This window comes from Pezoporus occidentalis, unplaced genomic scaffold (assembly GCF_034315485.1).
Source record: "Pezoporus occidentalis ecotype Australia unplaced genomic scaffold, CSIRO_AGI_Poc_V1 ctg187, whole genome shotgun sequence".
Lineage (NCBI taxonomy): Eukaryota > Metazoa > Chordata > Aves > Psittaciformes > Psittacidae > Pezoporus > Pezoporus occidentalis.
The window spans coordinates 768,392-794,634 of NW_026913715.1; the positions used below are offsets into that span (position 1 = coordinate 768,392).

Consider the following 26,243-nt stretch of genomic DNA (forward strand, 5'->3'; position numbering starts at 1 on the left):
GACAAGAACCCCCGCGGTTTTCCCCCCAGCTGTAGCCGCCGGCATCCCCTCTGACCCCGGACACTTCGGGGTCCGCGCCCTGGTTCTCCCCGCGGGGCTGGACGGGGAAGGGGAGGGCGGACCGGGGCAGGAGAACTTCCTGCCCCGCCCTTCCCCGCCCTTCAGGTGAAGCCGAGCCACGGACGCGGGAGCTGCTGCCGACCATGGCCTACCGGGAGCTGGTGAGGCGCTGGCACCAGGGAGTGCTGGCGGCCGACGGCGGGGACTGGGACACGGCCCTCGACATCTTCGCCGGTATCCCGGGACCGCCGGCCAGGATCTGCTTCAACATGGGCTGCGTGCACCTGCTGGCGGGGCGGCCCGAGGCGGCACTCAGGGTGAGCGGCGGGAGCGGGGGCCCGAGGGGCCGGGATGGGGGCGCGGCTGCCGGAGTGCATCACTGAGAGACTGCTGCTGGGACAGGAGCTAAAACCCGTCACAGCCTGCTTTGGGTTGGAAGGGACCTCAAAGCTCACCCAGCTCCAACCCCTGCCACGGCCAGGGACCCCTTCTACTAGAGCAGCTTGCTCCAAGCCCCTGTGTCCAACCTGGCCTTGAACACTGCCAGGGATGGGGCAGCCACAGCTTCTCTGGGCACCCTGGGCCAGCGCCTCAGCACCCTCACAGGGAAGAGCTTCTGCCTAAGAGCTCATCTCAGTCTCCCCTCTGGCAGGTTAAAGCCATTCCCCTTGGCCTGTCCCTACAGGCCCTTGTCCCAAGCCCCTCTCCAGCTTTCCTGCAGCCCCTTCAGGCACTGGAGCTGCTCTAAGGTCTCCCCTTCAGGAGCCTTCTCTTTTCCAGGCTGACCCAGCCCAGCTCTCTCAGCCTGGGTCCAGAGCGGAGCTGCTCCAGCCCTCGCAGTAGCTCCATGGCCTCCTCTGCACTTGCTCCAAAAGCTCCACATCCTTCTGATGCTGGTGACCTGCACATCCCACTAATAGCAGGAAAGTGGGAGGTGATGGACAAAGAGTGAGGGCCCTGCAGCCACCTGTGTCCTCAGACAGTCCTGCACAAGCAGTCGAGGCTGCCAAAAAGAAACCACTCTGCTGGAAAAGAGCTGCCCTCGGCAAGGGAGAGCAGGAGCCTGTGCTGGGGCGGGCAAGGGCCCTGAGGAGAAGCCTTTTTCTTACAGCACCTGGCACGTTTGCACATCTGTCTGTGTCTCAGCTGCCTGATGAAGGGAGGCACGTAAGCCATTTCTTAATGCATATAGAAGAGCTCAGGCTGTGCTGGAAGTCCTGGGGCAGAGCCATAGGGCCTGGGCAGGGTTCCAGCTGCAAGGGACAGCAGCAAGTGCAGCACAGTGGTGCTCAGAGAGACTCTTTAGCGATGAATGGGCACTGACTGGGAAGAATCTAAGCTGTACTTACATGTAGGACAACGGTTGATTGTTGTTTTAGAATCATAGAATAGTTAGGGTTGGAAAGGACCTAAAGGTCATCAAGTTCTAATCCCCCTGCCATGGGCAGGACAAGGTCTTTTATAACACAGTAAAGCAGACTGTTAAATGTGTTTTGAGTTACAGGAGAAGCCAGCACCATAATGTGCAGTCCCTCCCTGACCTCCTGCAATGTATTTTCAACCCTGCAATGCTATCCCTTTCTAGGCAGTTTCAGGAAAGTCTGGAGTTTCAGGCTTGATTTATTTCCTCCACACCATCTCCTTGAAATGGTAAGTGAAGGAGCACACCTCCTAGCTCTCTCAAAGGCATTAAGACTGTTTTCCCAGTGCAGTGTTACTTAGAACCATCAGCCATGAGCTGCTGCCAACTTTGCTAATACTTGCCTGTACTTAGCTGTGAAACTGGACCAGAAATATGGACTTAGAGGTGCATTGTGTGAAGCCCTTCAGTTTTCTCCTTTGCGTCTTTTCACATACTCATCACCGTAGCCTGCTTGAAACAGCTTTCCAAAGCCTGGCTAGTCCTGCTGCTCCCACTGTCAGGGCAAAGTCTGCTCCCCACAACACAGTTTTCCCATTAAAGATGCTGGATTGCAAGCGTAGCTCATTTCAGTCCTGTCCATTTTACCAAGGAAGGATAAAAACCTGAAGCTCAGCTCATACAGAGCCAAGACCTGAACTTGGAGCTGCCTCCTGTCCAGATCACAGCCCTGAGCTTGTCAGTCCTGGGGAGTTGGTCGCAAGCACAGGGATGGCTGCTGCACCCAGAACAAGAACAGCTTGGATGTGGCTACCTGGATGCACATACCCAGACATCAGCAGGAGAGAGCCAAACCGATCCTTGTGATCCTCTGGGGCAACAACAGAAGAGGGACGTGGAGCTGTTGGAGTGACTACAGAGGAGGCCACGGAGATGCTTCGAGGGCTGGAGCAGCTCTGCTCTGGAGCCAGGCTGAGAGAGCTGGGCTGGGTCAGCCTGGAGAAGAGAAGGCTCCTGAAGGGGAGACCCTGGAGCAGCTCCAGTGCCTAAAGGGGCTGCAGGAAAGCTGGAGAGGGGCTTTGGACAAGGACAAGTGGAAGGTGTCCCTGCCTGTGGCAGGGGGTTGGAACTGGATGAGTTTTAAGGTCCCTTCCCACCCAAACCAGTCTGTGATTCTATGATGTGTCTGTTTTTCTCCTTAGGCGTTCAATGACACCATTGCCAAGGACAGCTCTCTAGCTGTTGGCTTTTTTCAGAGAGGGTTTGTCCATCTGCAGCTGGGAAGGTGAGGCCCGTGTCTGCTTCAGTCTTCAGTTTTCTCCTTTTAGTCAGACTTTATTCTGTGATTCTAAAATTCACTTCTTCCAGCAATCTTAAAGAGGTCTTAAGGTCCAGTTTGACCTTGTAAACCGTGTCAGAAGTCAGCAAGTCTTGTCCCTGATAAAGCTGAGAAGACAGGAGCTGCACAACTCCCATCCCCAAGGGTGGCTAATACATGACATTACTGTTCCATACACATACAGAAAGAAGCTGCTCCTGGGGGAGGATTGGGGGAGCTGCGGGGGGCCTGCCAGGATTCACATTGTCCTTCAGATTTCTTTGGGAATGAAAATACGTAATTATGCTGCTTGGTGTATGTCCACATGGGACCCCTGAGTCTGGCTTCCCTACACACCTAGTTGCACCAAAGTGCCCGACTCCCACACTCTGCTAAGAGTAGATTTTGTGGGCCAAATCTCAGGCTCCTTGGTTTAATGTTGGGATTGCTCCACTAATGTCATGGGATTGATTACTCATTGTTTGCACAGTTAAATCACAGTGACATCCTGCTCAGACAGGTGGGTGGAGGATTTTGCAGATCCCTCTTACCTTCATGTTCAGTTATTCTCTTTCCTGTTATTTTCCCCATATTTTCCAGACCTTAATTTCAACAAAATGACTACCTTTATTTCTGGGAGGGAGTTAAACTGAGCAGTTCTGCACCCACAGCTGCCTCTCAAGCAGCTACAAGCTCTGTACCTCTGCAACAGAGCTGCGGTCAGGGGTGGTCCAAGCTGCTCCACTCTGCTCCTCCGGGCACCCTGTGCTAGTACCTCAGCACCCTCACAGGGAAGAGCTTTTGCCTAAGAGCTCATCTCAGTCTCCCCTCTGGCAGGTTAAAGCCATTCCCCTTGGCCTCTCCCTACAGGCCCTTGTCCCAAGCCCCTCTCCAGCTTTCCTGCAGCCCCTTTAGGACTGGAGCTGCTCTAAGGTCTCCCCTTCAGGAGCCTTCTCTTCTCCAGGCTGACCCAGCCCAGCTCTCTCAGCCTGGCTCCAGAGCAGAGCTGCTCCAGCCCTCGCAGCATCTCCGTGGCCTCCTCTGCACTCACTCCAACAACTCCACATCCCTCTTGTGCTGCTGCCCCAGAGCTGGATCAGGACTGCAGGGGGGTCTCCCCAGAGCACAGCAGAGGGGCAGGATCCGCTCCCTGAGCTGCTGCTCACGGTCTGTGCGTGCAGCCCAACACAGGGAGGTTTTGGGATCAAGCACACACTGAAGCCAGGTCATGGGGAGCTTCTCCTCACCCAACACCCCCAAGTCCTTCCCCTCAGGCTGCTCCATCCCCTTTCTCCCCAGCCTGTATTTGTGCTTGAGATTGCCTCAACCCAGAGACAGGACCTGGTACTTGGTCTTCTTGAACCTCATGAGGATTGCACAGGCAAACTTCTTAAAAAGTATTTAGTTTTTCTAGTCTCATGTTCTTCTGTCATCTCCACACTGCAGGTATGAAGAAGCTCTCTGTGATTATCATATGGCTTTCAGCCACCTAAGAAAAAATCCTTTCATTGATTACAAGCAGCTGGGGCTGAGGCACATCCTCTATGCATGGGAGGTAAGAGTCAGCCTGTCAGAGCAGCCCTTCTGCTGCGCTGGTGGGGATTAGTAGGCATTAGTAACCCAGGAGCTTTTCAGGACAGTGCATTAGAACAGTAAAAACAGAACTTAATCATAAAACTCATAAAACAATCTCACCTCTGAAGAGTTCAGCAAATTGTACAATTGAAAAGTAAAGCTCTTCAGAGCAGATGCATAGAAGTTTGTATATTGGGTTGGGTTTTTTGGCTTATCTATGTATGCATATAATATTTAGACTTACATGCATGTAAATATCTACGTAAGTTTTGTGAACTCCTCAGCTCTGAAAGCTGAAATAGGTTGAAGTGTAGACAGATGGGAACCGAATTGGTCCATAAGGAGTACTGTAAGAAACTTGTGCATGAAAGCCTGTTTTTCCAGCTGTAGCAACTGGTCTTCACTTTTCCTCTGTGTCTAAACTCACAAACTGGGCTGTACGCTGGGTTTTGCTTCTGTAACTTCGTTCTGCAGCTCTTACACTGTGACATGGAGTCAACCTGCTTGTTTAGAACCCATGTAAGTCTGAATTGACTGTGGATATTTGTAATATTTAAAGTGTAAAAGACTTCTAGAAACTGTACTCTGAGGGTTCACTTTGTTTTCTCCCCTCAGTCTGCACACAGAGACCGAAAGGCAGATGCAGGAAAGTATTTAAGTCTTTACTTCCGCAGGGTTGAGGAGTTATTGCATAACTCAAGTCAAGCATGCCCAGAAACCCCTCCAGTCAAGTCAACTTTTGCGCACCTTACACCTGGCACGAAGAAGCCATCCTTGGCATCTGTGCTATTACACAAACCTCACCAGCTTTAACAGTTTCAGCACCACAGCACTGCCTCCTCTGAGCTCACACACACTTAGAAACTTAGTCCCTTTGGAAGGTTCACGGCTGCAGGAGTGCCCCAGGCCATCCCGAGGAGGCTGGTGCCTTTCCTGCTATGAGCATGCAGGAAGATCCAGCAGCATGCAGTCCCTCACTCCACATGCAGTGGGCATTGCCAGTGTATGTGTTCTCACTGGGCTGACACTCCAGACCTGGGATCTGCATTCTGAGTCAACTGAATCTCACTCTTACATCTACCTGCAGCTCATTTCCAAAGCACACAGCCAATCCTCCTGCAGAACTGCACCATCAGCTTTCCCCATGTGTGGCCTCTCAGGTGCTGCAGCTGATCCTCATAGGGAAATGTGCTGTGTGGTTGGAAAATCCTAAACTATTTGCCTCTTGCAAGGCTGTACCACTTCTGAGCTGAGAGCTGCTGCCTTGCCTCTCCAAGAGGCAGCATCCCTGCAGTTCTGTAGGTGTTCAGAATTACCTTTCCCCACCACCCCCAAACTGCCATTTGCTACTGTCATAATAAAGGAGCAATGGTAAAGCATCCTATTAGTTGCATCTCTGTCCCAAGCACTGCTTGCACCCAGGAACCACACAGCAATTGACAGGCTGATAATCCTGTCTTGTAATATAACAAGCTATCTGACAGCAGATCAGCAAGGCCACACTTCTGCCTTGTGGGCCAGCAGCTTTTCCATACACTGACTGTTGGGCAGTGACAAGAAGAGATCTCCCACTCTTAATTAGCATATGGATCAAGGCTTCCCAACACCCAGTCTGTGCTACTCCCACACTTTGCCACTTCACCACTCAACATACTTACATGCTGCTAAAGGGTAACAAGCTACAGCTGACAATCTGCACATTCACAGCCCACCACAATGTGAAATAGTTTCAGTCAAGTTATTTTGCAGTGAAAGGGAGTCAGAATTACTCTGCACAGTAAAGTATTACCTAGTTGCATGTGGGAAGAAACACAAGACTCTTCCTGGCCTTTCAGCTGCACGAAGATTAAAGCTTTTGTGGTACCAGAGTCTTCATCTGGTGTTCCCCATGCTTCTCCTTGGCTTGAACGGAGCTGGCAGCTCCAGCAGGTAGCCTGGAGGTGCAGAGGTACAGCTTTTCTGTCTTTCCACTCTAAATATGGAGGTTTTGTTCAGCTGTGCAACCAGTAGGCAGTAGATGGCTGCTGCTGTACCTGTGATGTTCCAGTGCCTGGACCCTCTTGCTTGGCTGAGTTGTGCTGGTTGTAATGGGTGCTGCTGGATCTCAGCCCTCAGTTCTGTTCTCTCCTTGCCCTTTCCAGGTCCTGTACAGCACTGCAGCAGCCCAGTGCCAGCTGCAGCGGTGGCAGGAGGCCAGAGTCACCCTGGACAAGGCTGTTGTGTGGAGACCTGAAGGAAGAACAGCAATCCTGGACCTGGCCTTTCAGCAGGTGCAGGTAAGAGCCCCTCTGTGAGCTCCTGGGTATGTGCATTGGGTTGAAGTTAAGACACAGGAGGTAAGAATATGCTAATTGTATGTTTGGGTTTTCTTGTCTGCTTGGTCACCTGGTAATATAGTCAAAATTTGGTTGTGATGCTCAACCAAACTAGTGCTTCAGCTAATCAAGTACTCTATCAGCCCCAGGTGCTTCATAGCACAGCAACACCATAGTGAAGAATTATGGTATAGCCTCTCAGGTTGGGGGTTTTGCTTTCTAGTCCCTAGTCAGCTCTTAGGTGACCAGGAGCAACTTGCAGGTGTCTGATACACACTTCCTGAAGAGTTCATTATTTTACTTTCTCCATACTTCCTTATGTTACTTGTATCCTTTCTAAGATCTGATCATGTCTTCTAGCATCATGTTTGTGCTTTACATTAGTATATCATTTATATTTGCTGTTAGCTTGCTACTCAGTCTTTGAACAGGGGAGAAGATAACAACATCTGAAATCAAATAGAAAAACTTCTTAGAAGATTTCTTTAAGAAACCTGACTCCACTGCACTCCCTTCCCACCTGTCCCATGCCAACAGAGTCCATCTTTGACTCACCACTGGGTAATGCTGAGTTTACACATGCTCATTAAACCTGAGTGACCTTTCTCAAGTTCACAGATGTAATTTTTGCCCCAATGTCTTCCTGGAGCTGATCTTACCCACATAAGGAAGCTCTACTTGCTTTTCACTGCTGTTATGTTTCATTTAACATTCACTGGTGGCTTTTCCATTCTCTGCTTTCCCTGCCCTAGAACCGGCTATTTTTAGAGCCCATGCAGGTTCCTCTGGGGGAATTTTTCAGACCACGAAAGAAGGAAGTTGAACAGCTGGATTCAAAAGACTTCCTGGGTAAACCCAAGGTAACAGGCATGTGATCACTAAGATTAACAAGCAGCTTAAGATCTCACCTTCTGACCTCTCCAGAGAGCATTACTGTTGATTGCTCCACTGCTCACTGTGCTGATGGAGACCCCAGAGCAGGACTGTCAGGGTCAAGGCATCTGGGACACAGAAGCTGGAATCTGTTAAATTGCCACCTCTTCTGTCAAAACTGCCCTTTGTGCTAAAACCCCTTCCCAGTCTTGGTCACCTGAAACTGAAAAAGCTGAGCAGGTCCTTAGGGAGCCCTGTGACCATCTTTGTGCTGACAAGATTTTCAAGAGGAACATGTTCTTCCAGCATGCTCCTATGCACTGCTGCATTGCCAGTGGGACAGGCAGGCACCTGGGAGACGAATGCTTTGTCACATCCCTTAATGCAAGTCAGCAAAGAATTTCTCTGATCCCTTCTGGACCAGTGCAGGCAGCAGAAGTGCCACAGGCCAGAGAGCTCCAATGGGAATAAAGGGAAGGGAAAGTAATTCACTCACATACTTTTAAAGAAGCTTTGGAAAGGCTGAAAAACCAGGGACAAGAATGGTTAAAGCTGTTCTGGGAATCCAGGTCTGCTTTTTCCACTATGTGCATGGCTCTACTTTATGCCTGACCATAGGATAGAAGGAAATCAGTCCGAGTAGATAACCTGGCACGAAGTTTGAGTCATCCAACCTGGATTCAGTCATTGCTTTGTCCTCCAACAGGTGATCTCATCCATCATTCCCAATGATGAGTACATTGGCTTCGAGCCTCTCAGGCCTCAGGTGAGCAGGACAAAGCTGTGAAAGGAGGCATGGAGCTCCAGGTAGGGCCTCAGATCCTAACACCATCAGGGTAAGAACATGCTGGTGAAGGAAAGAAACAGTGCAGTATCAGACTGGCTCCATGGAGCCATTCAAAGCCAGGTGGGCTTCAGCATTGGCTGGAAGGGACTCAGTGATGTGAGTCTCCAACCCTTTGAAGATGCATTTTTGCCTCTTTGCCATGTCAAAACAGCAGTGGAGACTGCTGTGCTCAACCCGTGCTTGCCCAGCACATCACTGGATTTGTCAGCATAAGCATGGCTGCCTTGCAGTGTAATACGAGCTCCTTAGAACCAAGGGAAGGAAAGATATTTTGTTATTCATCTCCTTATGGGATAAAGAGGAAGGGGGAGAAATAAAAGGAATATGCTGGCAAGGTGTAGAGCAGCAGACTTCTGTCTGAGTGCTGTGGTGTGACAAACGTGGTTAAAATCAAAACACCTCAGTGTGGTATTCAGAGGGACAGAAAAGAAGGTGGTACTGTTCCTGTGTAAGGTATTGTTATAAATATATGCTGTTGTTTCTCCCACAGAAACAGGGCTTTTATGAACCTGGTGCTGATGCTTTGCTGTAAGTGTTTGGTTCCATCTTGGTCTAACTCTTCTCTCACTATTTCTGTTCAGAAGGTCACATTTTGTTCTCTGATATCTTTGAAGAGCCTGTGGGATCTCCACCCACTTCTCATTGAGGGTGTAGAGAATGACAAACATGCAAAGGCTTTTGTGGCTGCCAAAGACACTGCAGTGCAGTTGGCATCCCTCATGCAGGAATCTCAGGGTAGTTTGCAGGAGTTGACTCAATAGTCTTGTGAGACAGGCCTGGATCATGCCATGGCCAGGGAATGGAAGCAGAGAGAGATTGTAGGACCTGCCCAGGTCTGTGGTGGAGGATGCTCAGCTGCCACATCCTAGTGCCCAGAACAAGGCTTCCAGATATTCCCTCCCAGCCCTGCTGAGCCAAAGTCAGCCTTGGTTGCAAAAGCATGAAACCATTTGTCGTGGTGATGTTGTACCAGCAGCACTTCATTCTGAGTTTAATAATTGCTTTGATCTGGAGAACATTTATCAGTGCAATGAAAATGGAGCAGCTGCATTTGGGAAATCAGTGTTTTCCAGGCTGCTTTTGTTCCCAGTTGGAACAAAGAGTAGCAATGGAAATCATCATTTTCCAACAAGTGAAACATTTGGCATGGGACAGTTTGGATCAGTGCAGTGTTCTGGACCAAAGCATCCAGCACCAGGCCTCCAGGGTTAGTAAAGGTGCTCTCATTCTCTCTTTCCAGAGAAAGTGAGTCAGGCTACTACCGGGTGTTGTCCCATTACTACCCCAAGGACTCAGAGAAGCTGGCAGTGAGAGCCAGCAGCTTGGTCTTTGTGCTGACAAGAGGAGGGGATGGCTGGGCTACAGCCATACATGATGGACAGGTAAGGACAGTGGGTGGGCTTTCCAGCACATCCCCACCAGCAGAGACCACAGAGGGCTGGACAGGAGCTTGCTGCAACCCTCTGAGCACATTCCAAGGACACCCTGTAGCTCTGCAGAGAATGAGTTCAGGAGCTCACTTCCACAGACCTGCTGCTAACTGTAGATTTCTCTGACACTGGGCTCCCACTGTCTTCTGCCATTCACCTCTATAGCTCCACATGGGCATTTCTGGGGGCAGTTGTGCTTTCCACCATACAAAATCCTACTGTGGGATTCTGTAGGATAACAGACCTCACCAGGGACCACCATTTAGAGCAGTATTTGTCACCTGAGAGCTCTTCCAGGGCTGAGGAAAGCAGCTGGTCCTTATCTGGTGTGTAGTGCCTCTGTTACATTAACTTTGGGAAGGCTCTGGAAGGATTTCAGCTGTGCAGACAGGTTTTATAAAGGGCTCTAGAGAAGACCTAAGGAATTGAGCAAACCTGACATCTTTCTGTAGACCAGGGAACGATAGTGCAAAGCTTGAACAGGAACAGACAAATACATCACAGAAAGTCTTTTGCTGACAGAAGCCATTTCTCACATGTCTACTGAAATGCTTCGGAAGAACCAGTGGATTAGCTTGAGCCAGTATTATCTGCCTATATTTGCAAAAGAAGTCAGAAAATTCTTCACAAGACTCTTCACTAAAACCCCAGGGAGCTGCTTGGGCAAGAGGCAGTGCCTGAGGGCTGATGACAGGTTAAAATATGAAAGTAAAGAATAGGCATAAATGAACAGGATTTTATTTCTTTCTTTTTAGAGAAAGGACGTCCCCCCAGAGAATCTCCTGTGACCTAAGCATTTAGCATATCCCTAAGGGATGTAGTAATAGAGATGGGGATGTAGTGCTCCTTAAGGTGACCATGTTCCACTACAGTCAAATGACTGGCATAGCCTAAAGCAGCTGGAGCTGACAGTGAACAGTTACAGACCTGTTTGAATGTGCTGGTTGAAGCTCAGTGAAGTGTCAAGTGAAATTCAAAGTAAAAAAAAAGTAAAATAATAGACACTGGGGAAACAAAAAGCATAATTACAATGATCAGTTGAAATTGGGAGCTCTGGAGCAGTGAGTGGCAGAAGACACAGAGATGCTGCTGCACTGGTATCCCTCAGTATCCTTGCTACTCTCTGCCCAAGCATCCATTTCAGAGGCAGGGTGTTTGGGCTGTTACATCCCAGCCACTCCAGCAGCAGCACTGCTTTCAGCAGAAAAACATGCAAAAGAACCATGGGATTTTGTCAGCAATATCAGAGCACGAACCCTATGGATTACTGTATGAGACCCTGCCCCCCCGTGGGCGCATTTGAGTTGCTGCAGGCAGGGGTGGTTTGCAAGGGCAGAAGCAGTGCAGAGTGGGACTTACAGAAAGTGGGGCTGGGTGGGCTGGGGCTGAGCCTGCCACAGCAGCAGCTCCTGTCTCACCCTGCTCTGCTTTGTGTCCTGCAGAAGCTGCGCATTCCCAGCTCGCTCCTGGAGCCTGCCTCAAAGATGGATAAATGGGTGAGCTGACAGCCTTGCAAGCAGGGGCGAGGGAGGGACCAAGAGGTACATCTGGGACACTTCTGTGTAAGATTATCACAGGACAGGACAACTGTGTAAGAGACACAGAGTATGAAGTACTGAGACACCTTGACTGAAGACCAAGTGCTCTTGAACAGGAACAACAGAAGAGTTAAAAGCCACAGTGGCTTGTACCACCAGCTGATCTAGGTGTCGTTAGCTCTTATCCACCATGGGCTGATGGGGCACACAAAGATGAGCAGCTGCCATGGCTCTCCTGACCACTGTAACTTCTTGTGCCACTGGCTGAGTTTGAGGGCTTAAGGCTTCTGTTTATCCAGCCTGCTCCCATGGTCTGTGCAGCCAGTCAGTGTAGCACAGAAGCAGGTGAGGAGGGCTCACATATTCTGGTTCAGCAGCAGAGAGCAGGTTAATCTCTTTCAGTGGAGCAGTAACATCTTAGAGATACTGCTTTTTGCCTTAGGGCCATGCACTAAGCCCTAACCTTCACCTTTGACTTAGGAAAGTTTTCATCTCATCTCCACCACAGACATGTCCACACATGATCCAAATAATTTTCCATCTGAAACCAGTGCAGAAAGGTGCAACTCAGACCTGTTAGGGATTTTTGGAAGCTCACAGTTGTTGTGATGTTGCTGTGATTCACAGTTTCACTCCCAGATGAATCTTTGGTCATAGCCCTTGCTTGGGCATTTGCTCCATGGCTGTCTCACTGTGAACCAGCCCAAGTTCCCAGGTGAGCTGGCAGATGGTGAGGAGAACCCTCAGCACAGTGTGAGCAGCCTCCCTCTGCTCCAGCACCAACCCAGCAAGGAGCAAGAGGCCAAGGAAGTGCCCCACCAAGCCTCTCATCACCCCTGCTACCCACAGGAGCTGCAGAGACCATTCTGAGTGCTCCACCTCATCCAGCCAGTTAATAAACTGGTCTCCCTGGAGCTCTCTCTGGGATTACACCCATACATTTATAACTGGCTGCAGCCTCTGTCATGGGCAACAGCCTCGTCCAGTCTCCAGTGCCTTCTGCTCACTCTTCTGATTTTCTGTTGCAGAAGATCAACGATGGGATTCCTCTCCCTCCTGCCCAGGTGCCTCCCAGCCGACTCCACATGAAGCAGAAGCCAGGTAGTCCCCAGGCCAGGGACCTCAGTGGGTGTGACTTGGAGCTGTGCCCACCCCTTCTTTGGGGGGCATGGAGAGGCTGGTTGCCCACTGCAGCCCTGTCTGCCTGTGTGCTGGGGGTTGCAGAAGAGGTGCGGAGTCTGCTGACTGTGGGTGCTGTTCCTCTGCTCTTGTTTTGTTCTTCAGAATCGGCTGGGGTAGAAAATGCCCCTGTAAATGGTGCTGGTGCTCAAATGGACTACAAGGTAAGGTGTTCCACAAGCTGGCACAGCCTCAAGAGGTCAAGGCTGTGAAAAATGCCAGATTCCTGACCAAATCCTCCAAAATTCCTGAGCTGGCCCAAAATCACCTGAAAAACCCCCTCTTCCTCTGTCCATTTTCCCGTTCCAAAGAGAGGCTCCCATGGGTTCATTCCTCCACCACTTCCAAGTTTGTGACCATACAACTTTGTCAGACTGCCCAAGGTTGAGGCTTAGCAGGGCAGTGCCATTGTGGCACTCCCCAAGGAGCCAAGAGCCCCAGACACAGCAACATCCTCAGGCACACACTTCACAGCCTATTTTGGAAGAGAGTTGTCTTTGAACTACCTGCTGGCCCTCCCTCCCTTCTCCTGTGCAGAATTTTCTGCTCCTGACAGTCTGGGTACCACAATTCATTTATTTGTGTTCTGGGATGTTGTTCTCTAATGCACTTCCATGTCATTACCAACCACAGTGTATGATGGTGCTGGAATTGCTCCTGTATCCACTTGGGGACAGCACCTCTGGCAGTGCCAGCTGCAGATGAGTTCTGCTGGCTTTGTCTCTGCCACCCTCTTTGCAGGGCTTTTGGAGCAGTTTTTTGTTCAGCTTCAGACAGGAGGCAGCACAACATGGGAACTGGCTGCACCTCTCCAGCTGGCTAGAGGAATTGGAGCCCTGCTCAGCTGGACTTGAGGTTGGGAGGTACCTGTGTGATCAGACCCAGAAACAGGCTTCCTGGGTCATGGGAGGAACAGTTGATCCCAAGCTTTGGATCCATAGCTGCCCCTCTGATGCTACACTACCATTACATGGTAGCACTGAGATGAGGGGTTGTGTCGATGTCGTCTCTGTTGATAGGAGAGGTGACATAGTCTGAATAACCCCCCTGTGCACGATGCCACCTCTCTCAGCAGATCCCAGTGACCTGTGGGGACGCTTCCCCCAGCAATGCCAGGCCCATGGTGCTGCGGGTGTGCTGCGAGTGCACAATGATGCTGAGGGCAGGCACAGCTCCGGCGCTGCAGGACCTGCGGGCACTGCTGCGGGAGTGCCTGGGGCAGCAGGCGCAGCGAGGGAGGCTCAGGTGGGTGACAGGGTGCAGCAGCCACCCCCCTAAGGGTATAAGGGCCGTATGAAGATAGGCTGAGAACACTGGGGCTGTTCACCCTGGAGAAGGGAAACTGTGGAGACCTCAGAGCAGCTTCCAGTGTCTCAGAGGGGGCTACAGGGATGCTGGAGAGGGACTTTGGACAAGGGCCTGTAGGGACAGACCAAGGGGAATGGGTTTAAACTGAAGTGGGAGATTTAGGTTGAGTATAAGGCAGAAGTTCTTCCCTGTGAGGGTGCTGAGGCGCTGGCACAGGGTTCCCAGAGAAGCTGTGGCTGCCCCATCCCTGGCAGTGCTCAAGGGCAGGTTGGACACAGGGGCTTGGAGCAAGCTGCTCTAGTAGAAGGTGTCCCTGCCCATGGCAGGGGTTGGAACTGGATGAGTTTTAAGGTCCCTTCCAACCCAAACCATTCTGTAACTCTAAGACACAGGCATTCAACTCTGTCTAGTCTCCTGGGAACATTTAATTGGGGTGTTGTGATCAAAACACCAGCAGAGATTCAGCGAAGGCTGAGCACACAGCCTTCCTTTCAGGGCCAACCTTACCGTGGCTTGTGGTTAGGAGAAAATCATATGCTCATGGGATTTGGAAGCCTGAAGGATCTTTCCGAGGGCACTGCCATGGTCAGGAAACAGGGAAACATGAACTCTGTGCAGATGCAGGTGCTGTACATTGGATTTTCTCCATTGCTCAGCTCAGCCTTTGAGATACACTAGGATCAATGCAGAGCAATTTGGGAGTCAGGTGTAAGTGTGCATTGGTCCTGAGGTGACAGTTCCCTGATGTGATACCCCTGGGGACACACAGTGTAGTCAGGAGAGTTTAGGATCTTCCCCTCAAGTAAATGTGTGAGGAGCTGAGGGTGTCTCCCTTTCTGCCCACTGAACATGTAGGTAGGCCCCACATCCATGTGCAAAGGTTAAAGCTGGCTTACAAGGGGGACTTCAAAGGCTAAAGATGGTAGAGGACTAGGCTGGCCTCAGAGCTAGGCTTTAAGTGAGATTTGAGCCATGTTAATGAACTCTTGCAGCTACAAGAATTCGGATGGCAAGGAACTGGGAGCAGTTTCGGGAGAGGAGGATCTAGGGAGGATGTGGCAGCAGCTGACGGATGGCAGGCTGGTGCTGTGTTGCCAGGTACGTGGGCTGTGACCACCTCCTCTGCTGTGCTGGGCTCACATCTCTGCTTTGCCTTGCAACCTTCATGCTGACTCTCCTGTAGGACTCAGAGTCCCACTCGGGCAGACCCATCCTCTACCGGATGCTGGCTCAGCACTCCTACCCTGCACAGGGACCAGGGGACCTGGACTTCAGCAAGGGAGATGTGCTGGATGTTCTCTCTGAAGGTAGCTCTGCAGTCCTGTCTGCAGGCTTGTGCTGGAGCAGGCTTTGAGTCTGCTGCAGGTGCCTGGGGAGTAGATGCCTCTCCAGTGCTGCCTCAGGGCTTATGCTGCTCCTTTATGTTTTCCCAGTGAATGAGGACTGGCTGGAAGGACACTGCAATGGCAAGACTGGCATCTTCCCCAAATGCTTTGCAACCCAGACCAGTTGTGGTGCTGCCTTCCTATAGCAAACAGGAGCCTTTTACTGCCCGACTGCACTGTCTCCCAGGGGTGGGAGGCCCCAGTCCCAGTTTATTCAGCCACAGCCAGGAGCTCTGCTGAACCTGGACAGGAGATGTCCCTCACTCACAGATCCCATGAGGTCAGCTCTAGCAGTCCAACAGCATCTTCTACAGCCTGTTCCCAGACCTGGCATTTTTACTTCTGTGCTTACACTGCCAAAGATGTGCCTGTGCAGGGCAGAGAGAAGGGAGAGGGATCTGATGTTTGGTTATGGAAAATGTCCAAGTGCCGCTGGCTCAGACCTTCCAGGTGGGAAGAGGTTCCTGTGGATGGAGGTCTTTACCCCCTCTCCATGTTGCTCAAGTTCAGGCTGGAGGGCTGAGCCTCACCCTAGTGAAGCCAAAGACTGTGAGCAGGAGGCAGAGCCCTGGTCCCCAGGCCCTTGGCTCACATGTCCTTATCTCCACCACACAGAAATGCTGCTCTTTCAAATGGCTTTTCTAACCTGTTTCCAGTGGGGTGAATGGGATAACAGCTTGGGTTAGGACCACCATGTATCATCTTCCACAGCAAATACCCTGCAGATCTGCCAGAGCCAAAGGGCTCTGACCATTCCTCAGTCCAGATGCTTTTGATACTTTCCTCCAGCCCTTACATCCTGCCTGGATGCTCCTTCATGCTGCATGGGCAGAAGAGATCTTGCAGTGCAGAGGAGAGGTGGCTGGGGAGTACCCCTGCTCAGAGCAGCCCTTTGGAGGGGCTGGGCAGGGGGCTGCTGAGCTGGAGCTGGGAGGAATGACGTGACCATCCGATTCCTGCCCCGAGCTGTGCTGGGCTCTTCTGAGCTGGATGAACCACTGAATCGCCTGGAGCTGGAACCCGTTAGGGATTTGGTGTCTGACAGAGCTGAGCTGTGTAACTGGAATATCCAATAAACCCTGAGCCACAGTTGGCAGCTCTTCAGTCAACCTCCACTTGCATTTTTCTGCTGCTATGGCAGTAAATAGTTTTAAAGACACCTGACAGTGTCTTTGGGTAGATACTGTCACATACTACAGCAGTCTTTCACAGGGCAAGATACAGGTAAGGTCTCTCCTCTCCTCAGAGCTTAGGTGGCCACCACTGCTCTCCATCACCAGTTGCCTCCTGTGGCTGTTGGGATTGCAGCCCAGCAGGAAGCCGTGCGAGGCTGGTCGGGGACTTTTCCTATGTGAAAAATAAAATGGGTTTTATTTCTAGTTTGGGTTGATCTGGCTTCATCCAGCTGCCAAGTCTGTCAGCTTTTATCAGCCAGATTGGTCTTCCTCTTGGAGGTACTCAGAGAGCTCAAGACACCTTTGTCATCTCCAGCATCTTCATAGAGATGGCCCAATTAGACCTCCTGAGCAATGGAGATGGGTCTAATGCCCTCATTCTTCTCCCACCTTCTTTTGCAGCACATCCCTCCCAGGTTGGTAGGCAGGATGTCTCTGGTCAGGAGGCTGGGAGCTACTTGCTTTTGCAGAAACACTGGAGGAACCCGGCCACCAGGCCTGCCACGATGGCCAGCACGATGCAGGAGACAGCACCTGCCCACAGACTGGGCTGCTGGCCCTTGACGTGTCCCAGAGCCTCCGTGGGGATCATGTTGGTGAGGTTCAGCATGAAGCCCAGCGTCCACCCGATGTCCGTGTTTGCTGCCTGAGGTGAGGGAGCAGAGGTCATTCAAAAGTGCCTCTCCCAGCCACCACCTCTCCCAGCTTTGGTCCAGGGGGCTCTCCCATGAGCTGCCCCAGCTGTGATTTCACACAGGGACCTGGCTGTGGTGAACCTGATCTTAGCAGCCCCAAATACACAGAGAGCTTTCCTTTCCCCCTTTCCCAAAGGCTGAAGGGCAGATGAATGTGGATGAACAAGGCCAGGTTGGACACAGGGGCTTGGAGCAAGCTGCTCTAGTGGAAGGTGTCCCTGCCCGTGGCAGGGGTTGGAACTGGATGAGCTTAAAGATCCCTTCCAACCCAAACTAGTCTGGGATTCTGATAATGGCTGCTCTGGTCCAGATCTGCCTCTGTGACCATGATTTTGGATCTGAGCTTTCCTCCTCCCCCATGATCCTTCAAATTTGGTCCTGTTCTGGTTCAAATGGGTCCTGGGGCCCCCATCAGCTCTCTGATGCTCAAGTCAATCCTGCTTCGCATCAGACACCAATGTAGCCAGATCCTCCTGTGCACTTCTCCAACGCACTTAAAATCAGCTTGTTATGTTCACACCAGAGTGAGAGAGAACAAGCTGGTGTCAGAGGTTTGGGACAGGGAAGGAAGAGTGAAGCTGGGCTGGGGTCACTGGGCAGCAGGATGCAAAGGGGAAACATTTCTGGTGCAGGGGACTCCAGGGATGCTGCTCCTGGACATGTACTGGGGCCAGGGCAAGGATGCAGAGCCCACAGGGTCCTTACCTGCTGCCTGAAGTGGATGCTGCTCCACGTGTGCTCACTGAACTTGTAGCCATCAAGCAGCAGTGTCAAGATGTAAATGGCCGTGGAGCAGTACTTGTGTAGATACCCCTTCTGCTGCGGGAAGGTCTCCACCAGCTGTGGGGCCATCAGAGGACACAGTGCAACAGGGAATGAGATGCTCGGGAGCCCACGGGACAGGAGGACATTGCCTTCTTGGGCTGAGAGTTGGGACATGACAAGCACAGGGCTCCTTTCTGCCCCTCAGGGCTCTCACCTCTGCCCAGTCTTTCTTGCAGAAGGCCTGGACTGTGGAGTTGACATCCCTTAGAGACTGCTGGCTGGTCAGGTTCAGGAAGTGGAAGGTGTAGTAGAATCCAGCAAAGGCCTGGGGGATACAGGGAGGTGGTAAGAACTACACCTCCTTCCTCACCCCCAAAAAAGACCCAGGGTCCCCTCTTGCTTGGGGACAGAGTCCCACATAATTCTGAGGATTCTGCATCCAGCACCCCCTTGATTCTACCAGAAACCTTGGAGCGGGTTGACAAGCCCTGGTGCTGCTGCTCGCACTCTGAGCCAGCTCAGATTCACTCCCTGGGACAGGATTTTCCCTTTGGGGGGGCTGGGGCATCACACAAAGCAGAAGCCACCTCCCAGCACAGAAGAGGTTGCAGATGGGATCAGCCCTGGAGTTGCCTCTCTCCCCACAGCCAGTGGCAGAGGAGAATCCCACCCAGCCCTATTCCCCGACCACAGCCCCAGGGACGGAGGCTCCTTACGAAGAACTGTCCCCGCACCGGTGGCTGATAGACCCCGTTGAACCCACACGTGCTGTTGGCCCCACAGCTGAGGTTGAAGAGCTGCTGCACGGCGGCGCTGCACGCTGCTGGCTCCCCTGTCCCCATCACCCTGAGGAGCTGCGCGGCGCTGGGGCTGCTCGGGGCACGCACACAGGGGCTGTCGTAGAGCTCTGCCGTGGTGATGTTCTCCTGGTACCCCCTGGGGTAGCAGGGGTGTGAGATCTGAGCAGCGGACGGGCTGGCCTGGAGAGAGTGCGAGCCATTAGTGGGGCTTGGTGTGGGGTGTCAGTGAGGTCTGACCCACAGCCCATCCTGTACTTAGACAGGGACTGGATCCTTCTTTTTTGGAGCAGAATCTAGACCCTAGGATGATTTGAGAAATAGGAGCCATCCTTTGCATGATTTTGTCGGCCCCACTGAGCTGTTCTGGGTGGTGATGCCCCTACCAGCCTGTGCATCCCATGGGATTGGGATGAATATCAGCTGCTCTGATATTCACTCTGTCCCCACACTGGTCCTAGCACAGGAAGGACCAAAGGTACATCCCACCTGCGTGCTCCTTGAGCATCTCTGCCTCCCGCTGCACTGGGCTGTGTGCTCTGTCTGAGGTGAGGCAGGAGGACACTGGCCAGTGGTGGAGCTGTGTATGCTGGGAATCTTCTCTGGGGGCAGAAACTAAGGAAGGGCGAGTGAACAGGGACAGGAAAGAGCTTGAGGGTCCAGCTGGGCTTGGGAAATGATGGAAGGTGCTATTACATGCCAACATCTGGGGAGAAGGAACCTGGCAGGGAACCACCACCACTTCCCATCCAAATGAGAGAGCATTTTGGTTCAGCAGAGAAAATCTAAGCTTCTCCAAGGTTTTTGAATTCCCAATTCCTTAACACTTTTTCAACTGGAATGCCCAAAATTTCTGGAAGATGTTGATGGCAATGGGAAGTGCTTGAGCAGCTCCTGGCAACCAGCTCCAGCCTGCGGTACCTGGTGGAGAGCTGCCAGCAGCCTCTTCAAGGCCTGTGTCTGCCCATAGCAGAGGTAGCTGTGGGTGTAGAGCGAATAGTTGGTGCCATACAGCCTGAAGAAGACAGAGGTGTTCTTGTCCTCAATGGTGACTCCAGGCTGGAAGGTTATTTGTGTTGAGGCACCTCCAAGGTCCAGAGCTCCGAGAACCTCAGCATCCTGCGGATGTTCCCATTTCTCTGCAAAGGAATACTGGCCCGACAGGACAGCAAGTGTTAGTCTGAGCTGCAGTCACGGTCCCTGTTCCTTTCCTCCATGCTTTGTGGGCTCAGAAGTCCCTGAGGGACCTTGCATGTCCCGTCTCCCTGTTTAAGCCCTTCCTGCCTACACCCTCCTCAACCCACAGAGATGTCTGTGTAGCAGTGGCTGAGGTCTGTTCCCTTGGTTGCTGCACATCAGCTGGAATACAGAGACTTTGAGGAGGTAAAGAGTAAAGCTTTGATCTGGGGTATGGAGCTACTGTATCCCTGCGATACCAAACCTTATCCATGTGTAGGTAGAGAGCACAGGGCCAGGCAAAGGGACACAGAGACCCTTGATTGAGTTAATCACATGCAGCTCACAAGCACAGGCTACATGTACCTGTGACAAGCACCCTGCACCTACGTATTCCTCGTGTCTGGGAATACAGAAACCTGGCTGGGGCGCACACAGGGATGTCACTGCTCACCCTGAGCCCGCTGCCTGCCCGCACCTTGACGAGCGTCTCCAGCAGGAAGTTGACGCTGATCCAGCCGAAGGAGCCCTCCTCGTTCCCCGTCAGGACCTGAGCTCCGCGGAACTCCACCGGGTACTCGCCAATGGTCTTGGCCACCTCGGCAAAGACCTGCTGGGCCTTGGTGCTGTTCTGCTCCCTGCCCGGGGAAGGAGATGGACACCGCGAGTGGAGGAGGCGATGGCCGCGCAGCTCCAGCGCGGGGCTGACAGCGAGCGGCTGCGGCTGCTGCCAAGGAGCAGAGACGGGGCAAAGCCAGCAGATCCCTCCTGTGCTGCACTGGGAGTGCCCCTAAAAATGCTGCCTGTGGGCTCGGCCTGAGAACACAGGAAGGGTCATGGCAAGTCTGGCAAAGGAGGTGCTGGCAGAGGAGGCCACAGAGATGCTGTGAGGGCTGGAGCAGCTCTGCTCTGGAGCCAGGCTGAGAGAGCTGGGCTGGGGCAGCCTGGAGAAGAGAAGGCTCCTGAAGGGGAGACCTGAGAGCAGCTCCAGTGCCTGAAGGGGCTGCAGGAAAGCTGGAGAGGGGCCTGGGACAAGGGCCTGGAGGGACAAGGGCTGTGGGGTTTCCCCATGGGCACAGTGAGCATCTCTCTTGGACACCCCATAGGCCACAGATGTGGATGCTCTGCCCATCCCCGTGGGCTCCGGGGCAGCCCCCCTGCTGCCCGCAGCCCCTTGTGCCCCCAGCCCCATCCCAGCCCCTGCCCAGGCTCCGGTGCAGGAGACGTGGTGGGAAGGGTGGAGGTGCCGGCTCCGCGCTGTGCTGTACCTCAGCAGCCGCATGCCCGCTGTGGCCCCCAGGTAGGTGGGGGTCTCCCGCTGCTGCTCTGCCGGGATGATCTCCATGGCCTTGTCCAGGCAGGGCTTCAGGCTGGCTCCGGCCCCGGCGGGGTCGTCTGCGTAGCTGGAGATGCCGGGTCCTGCAGGAGAGCCCCGTGTGATGGAGCCAGGTCAGTGACACACAGGAGGGATGGGATAGTGCAGGGCTGTCAATGCATGAAGCCCCCAGGGGTTTGTCCCTGCATTCCCAGTCTCTTCATGCCCTTGCATGGGTGTCCTGGCCGGGCAGTGCTCAGAGCTGACCTGCCTGGAGGCAGCACGTGTGCCACAGCCACAGGCAGCTCCTGCTCCACACACAGTGGAAGGGCAGCAGTGTGCCTTGTGATGCCGAGCTCTTGTTTAATGCAGGTAGGTGGAACTGCCTGACACAGCCTGGCATTCCTGCAGGACTCGTTCAGCAAACACAGCACTTCCCTATTCCTTTGGGAAGGGGCAGGCTCTCCTTTGTCCTGCTGTGTGTGGAGTGTATGCACATGCAGAGGTAACCTCTCACAGCTTGTTTGAGTTCCTATTTTTGGAAGCTGGCAGCAGATCTGAACACCCAGCGTGGTCCTGTGGAGAGCAGGGACAGGCTCTGGGCTGTCAATACCACTATTTACCTTCCCCCAGCTCTGCACACCATTAGTGCTATTAGCCCATCTCCATTACACTTTGCTCTCTGACGGACCCCCTCAGTTAACCAGTAACTGACCTGCCTGGGTGTGAGGTTAAGGTGAGCTCGGAGCCCTCCCAGCCCCTGCCCTGGCACCTCTGCCCTTGCCTGGTGGCTTTTGCCAGTCCCAGCGCAGCTCCGTGTACCATTTAGCTGACCCTACCTCCCTCGGCAGCCTGGTCCTTCCCTCCAGAAATACCAGTCTGAGAGCCCCTTTGCAAGAGGAATAGATGGGCCTTTGGGTATTTCTAAATACCCAGCAGATGAATAACTGCCCTTGGGGTATTCACCATTCACCTCACCCAGCACGAACCAGCCAACCCCGCCTGGTGCTGCAGGGCAGGCGCCCTGCTGAAGGGTCCCTGCGCAGAGCAGGGGCAGGGAGAGGGACAGCACATCCCGGCACTCACCGGCTGCAGTGCAGGCCTCCACCTGGGACACGATGCCGGTGCCGTTCTCCTTGTCCGCAGGCCACCGGTAGATGTAGAGAGCCGTGTGCGTGGAGCCGGCGTCAAACACCAGCCCGTACTGGGGGCAGAGGGGACAGGGACTGTCAGGGGGTGCCGCCAGCAGAGCTCCTGGAGCAGGGGAACCTCAGATGGTCAAGAGTGGCACCAGAAGAGGGAGAGCCCTGTGGTACTGCACTCACTGTGCTGAGGACAAGGATCCACCACGAGCCCTTTGAGCTCCAGTGAAGAGGCTGAATGTGCTCTAGCATCAGGCAGTGACAGAACTCTGCCAGACGCAGGGCAGCCTGTGCAGGAGCTTGTCCCCATAGACTCCCAGCCTGGTTTGTGCTGGAAGGGACCTCAAAGCTCCTCCAACTCCAACCCCTGCCACGGGCAGGGACACCTTCCACTGGAGCAGCTTGCTCCAAGCCCCTGTGTCCAACCTGGCCTTGAACACTGCCAGGGATGGGGCAGCCACAGCTTCTAAGGGCACCCTGTGCCAGTGCCTCAGCACCCTCACAGGGAAGAGCTTCTGCCTAAGAGCTCATCTCAGTCTCCCCTCTGGCAGGTTAAAGCCATTCCCCTTGGCCTGTCCCTCCAGGCCCTTGTCCCAAGCCCCTCTCCAGGTTTCCTGCAGCCCCTTTAGGCACTGGAGCTGCTCTCAGGTCTCCCCTTCAGGAGCCTTCTCTTTTCCAGGCTGACCCAGCCCAGCTCTCTCAGCCTGGCTCCAGAGCAGAGCTGCTCCAGCTCTCGGAGCTTTCTGGGCTCAAGCCTGCCTGAAACCCAGGGAAAATCCTCTACCAGGGGGCAGCCAGCACCCATGTGAGAGCAGGCACCTCCTCCCAAGGACCCTACCTTGGTGCTGGGAGGCAGAATCACATCCTTCACATTCACGATGCTCAGAATCAGGGCAATGAAGCTGAAGACACAAGTGGCTGCCAGGAGACCTGCAAGGACCTTGGCTTTGTGGTCCATTCCTCCTCCAACCTGCAAGAACAGCCCCAACAACATGCTCCCACCTCTGCACTTGCAAAGCCAGTTCTAAAATACAAATCTCATATATGGTTATGGGAAATGCAAATCCCACATATGGATATGGGACTTTCCCATTCCCTAGCAAGGCCTGAAGCCATTCTCTAGGGCATGGCTGCTCTTTTGGCAGTCTCAGGCTGGGACACCCTGCTCTGCTGAGCACTCCCTCCCTGTGGAATTTGCAGCCTGGCTTTACTGCCTCAGCTGCAGCCCTTTGGGCTCCTCTCTGCACACAGTCCCCATCCCTCTGCCCTGCTCCAACTGCAAGGCTGGGGGAAGCATTAGGAGCAGGACCCTGCCCTGGCAGCTTCCCACTGTGGCCGTCCCCTCCTGGATGCAGAGCCACATCCCTTCGTCGTCCCCTGCATCCTCACAGAACCCGTCCCACAAGATCTGGGACCAGCAGGCAACATCTGTTGCCCAACAGGCCCAGACTGTCCCTGCTCCCGGTCCTCTCTGCTCCAGGCAGGGGAACAGCATCTAGAGCCCCGTCTTCCTCACCTCTGCTCCGGGTGATGCCACAGCAGGTAAGCATACACACAGGGACATTCCCTTGCCTGCAGGTGACCCCCAAGCCTCTCCTGCAGCACCAAGGGCAGGCAGAAGGGCAGAGGCAGGAGGCTCCTGCGGACTGGGTCACACACAGCCCTGCAGCCAAGCTGGGATACCAACAGTGACAGCATCACACGGGCAGCCCAGCCAGTGGGTGCAGAGGAGCCCTAGAGATGGGAGGGGGTTCTGCACCTCCTGCTTGTCTGGCTGGAGCTCAGCTCCCAGCAGGGTCAGCCTAAGGCATTGGGAAGAAATTGCAGCAGAGAAGCAAAGCCAAAGGATCTGTTTCTCTGCAATGGCCTCAGCACACAGCAGCACCCCAGCTGGTCCAGATGTGCTTTCCTCAGCACCCTGCCCCATGCCACCATGGGCTGGCTTCCTCCACAGCCTTGGGCTGAGCAGTGGATGTCCCGAGAGCCTGGACACAGCCTAGAGAGGCGGTTGAACCACCCGGAGCTCTGGGGTGGCACCTGGGGGCTGTCCCTTGGCTGCACAATTCTCCTGTGAGTTCATAGAACCACAGAGAAATTCCCTTGCCCTTTTGGCAGGTCAGTGGCTGGAACCAGAGGTGACCTTTGGCAAGGTCAGAGGAGACGCTGATTCCTGGTTCAGTGTCAGCATCTCCAGTGACGAACAAGGGTGACCGATACCCTGCATGACATGAGATGTGTAATGATGGATCTGTTCTTCTGGCCCACGTCATGGGACACAGGACGACAGGAAACCCTTATCAGGGAGCCCTGCCCTGTGTGGTGGCTATGGCCAGAAGAGAACATATGGAAGCAGCTGATGAATCCCTATATTGCCATGTCTCCAGTCCTATCAGCCTAGAGTTTGCCTAGATACAGCTGTGTCATGGGGATGGGATTTCCCTGCTCCGGGTAACACAATAAAGCCCAGCCCAGCCCACATCCTGGAAAACCCTGTCCCAGGCACTGTGCAACAGAATGATGTGAAATGGAGATAGATTGCACATCCTGCACATGGGAGCAGGTGGGAAATGGGCTCCACCTGCTCTGATAGGGACTAAACTCCATCTGGACTGGGCAGGAGCCAGCATCCAAAGGCAGTACAGAGCCGGGGAGGGCAGCAGGCCATGGGGAGGGAGCCCAAGTGGTGGAAAACAAGGCAAGAAGCATGTGAGAAGCTGATCCATCTGCCCAGGCTTTCTGTGGCACCTCGGGGCTGGCCGGGGCTGAATCCACATGCTGCAGGGACGGGAAGTGATGGTGATGGTGATGCCTCCAGAGCTGCAGAAGGGGCTGCACAGCCCACAGGGAGCAGTGCCCGTGGGGAAGGTTCCCAGCTGTGCCCAGCCTGGGCCGTGCCTGCCCTTGTCTGTGTGAGCTGGAACCACAAGTGCTCCGACAGCACCGCGGGACATCCCTCACCTGCAGCGCCCCTGGCGCAGGAGGGCAGGCTCGGAGGCGCTGCCGGTGCTCGGGACAACGGGGCTGAGCTCCCACCCTGTGCATGTGAGATGTGTAAGTCAAAGGGGCTCTTTAGAGTGTAAGAACGAGGGTGGGGGTGAGCGCTGTGAGCATCCATGCCAGGCAGAGCGGTCCCTGCCTCCTATCTCTCCCACCAGTGCTGGGGCACAGCAGTGCCCTCCATGCCCTGTCCATGTAACCCCCGTGCCCCCCAGCCTGCTGCTTCCTGCACCTGCAGCCCACTGAGCATGTCTGTCTCCAGCACAGGCTCCAGTGCTGACCCACCACCCCCTCCGAGCCAAGCTCCATCTAGGGCCCCCCAAGCCCCTTCCCTGCCCAGGCTCACCCTGGCTGCTCCCGGCTCCGCCGCCCTCCCGTGTCACCGTGTACTTGGAGTGTGGAGCCCGCTCCTGGGACAAAGGCTGCCCCGGTCCCCGCTATGGCCCTCCCCTTGGCTTGGGACCAGCAACCTGCCCAGGAGAGCCTTGTCCAGGAGGCAGCGGGGCTGGAGAGCCAGGGTGGAATGGGAATTGCGTCCGGTGTTAACCACTTGCCTGCTGGACATGTCCACCCATGGGGTGCCGGCCATGCTGTGGGGCAGCTCCCTGGGAAGCTCAGGCTGAGCTGAGCCTGCATCCCTGCCCCTCGGGGAGCCTGCGGGTGGCCTGGCCCTTGGGTGAAGGCAGCGGCTTAGGTCAGAGAGACCCTCAGCCATCCCTGCCCCAGACCTGCTGCAGAAGCACACTGCCCCATGGAGCATGGACCGAGCTGGTCACCCACACCCTGCTGTCACCTAGTGCTGCCCCAGTGCAGGCAGGGACAGCGGCGCAAGACAGTGAGCCGGCAGGTGAGGAACCATCCCCATGGCCAGGGTGCCCCACAGCCAGAGACCCATCCCCATGGCCAGGGATGAGTCCCCGTTGTCAGCGTCCCATCTCCCTGGGGTGGTGCAGGCAGGGTGCAGGCAGGGCACAGGCAGAGGTAGAGGCAGGG

The 26,243-nt window shown here is 54.0% G+C and overlaps 2 protein-coding genes across 7 annotated transcripts; one reads left to right on the forward strand and one right to left on the reverse strand.

The window, feature by feature from the left end:
• NOXA1 (NADPH oxidase activator 1) lies at positions 1 to 16,292 on the forward strand. Of its 3 annotated transcripts, none has more exons than XM_062616067.1 (15): positions 1 to 377; positions 2,623 to 2,705; positions 4,185 to 4,293; positions 6,455 to 6,589; positions 7,381 to 7,488; positions 8,208 to 8,267; positions 8,839 to 8,876; positions 9,589 to 9,730; positions 11,221 to 11,274; positions 12,345 to 12,417; positions 12,601 to 12,659; positions 13,568 to 13,740; positions 14,796 to 14,901; positions 14,987 to 15,110; positions 15,237 to 16,292. In XM_062616067.1, exons 1-15 carry the CDS (start codon positions 204 to 206, stop codon positions 15,332 to 15,334), a joined length of 1,536 nt encoding a protein of 511 aa, XP_062472051.1. In that variant the 5' UTR covers positions 1 to 203; the 3' UTR covers positions 15,335 to 16,292. The 3 variants fall into 3 exon arrangements, with proteins under 3 accessions (XP_062472051.1, XP_062472052.1, XP_062472053.1); XM_062616068.1 differs by having other exon boundaries at positions 13,571 to 13,740; XM_062616069.1 differs by lacking the exon at positions 7,381 to 7,488.
• On the reverse strand, positions 10,499 to 25,950 carry ENTPD8 (ectonucleoside triphosphate diphosphohydrolase 8). 4 transcript variants are annotated; one of them, XM_062616074.1, is made up of 10 exons: positions 25,597 to 25,750; positions 23,092 to 23,223; positions 22,198 to 22,315; positions 21,065 to 21,215; positions 20,275 to 20,434; positions 19,542 to 19,772; positions 18,540 to 18,803; positions 18,038 to 18,148; positions 17,764 to 17,898; positions 10,499 to 11,857 (listed from the first exon to the last, which is right to left on the reverse strand). In XM_062616074.1, the coding sequence occupies exons 2-10, from the start codon at positions 23,209 to 23,211 to the stop codon at positions 11,810 to 11,812; spliced, it is 1,338 nt and encodes a 445-aa protein (XP_062472058.1). In that variant the 5' UTR covers positions 23,212 to 23,223; positions 25,597 to 25,750; the 3' UTR covers positions 10,499 to 11,809. The 4 variants fall into 4 exon arrangements, 3 of the variants coding, with proteins under 3 accessions (XP_062472058.1, XP_062472057.1, XP_062472056.1); XM_062616073.1 differs by lacking the exon at positions 10,499 to 11,857 and adding an exon at positions 12,411 to 12,606 and having other exon boundaries at positions 25,597 to 25,950; XM_062616072.1 differs by lacking the exon at positions 10,499 to 11,857 and adding an exon at positions 16,541 to 17,009.
• Between the last annotated feature and the right edge of the window lie 293 nt (positions 25,951 to 26,243).

Excerpts from the sequence above, each read along its gene's own strand:
- ENTPD8 (XM_062616072.1), bottom strand. The coding sequence starts at position 23,211 with ATGGACCACAAAGCCAAGGTCCTTGCAGGTCTCCTGGCAGCCACTTGT. Across the intron at positions 18,804-19,541 it reads TGCTGGCAGCTCTCCACCAG|GCCAGCCCGTCCGCTGCTCA; the intron begins GTACCGCAGGCT and ends CACTCTCTCCAG. Across the intron at positions 17,899-18,037 it reads GCAAGAAAGACTGGGCAGAG|CTGGTGGAGACCTTCCCGCA; the intron begins GTGAGAGCCCTG and ends ATGGCCCCACAG.
- NOXA1 (XM_062616067.1), top strand. The coding sequence starts at position 204 with ATGGCCTACCGGGAGCTGGTGAGGCGCTGGCACCAGGGAGTGCTGGCG. Across the intron at positions 378-2,622 it reads GGCCCGAGGCGGCACTCAGG|GCGTTCAATGACACCATTGC; the intron begins GTGAGCGGCGGG and ends TTTTCTCCTTAG. Across the intron at positions 14,902-14,986 it reads GGCTGGTGCTGTGTTGCCAG|GACTCAGAGTCCCACTCGGG; the intron begins GTACGTGGGCTG and ends ACTCTCCTGTAG.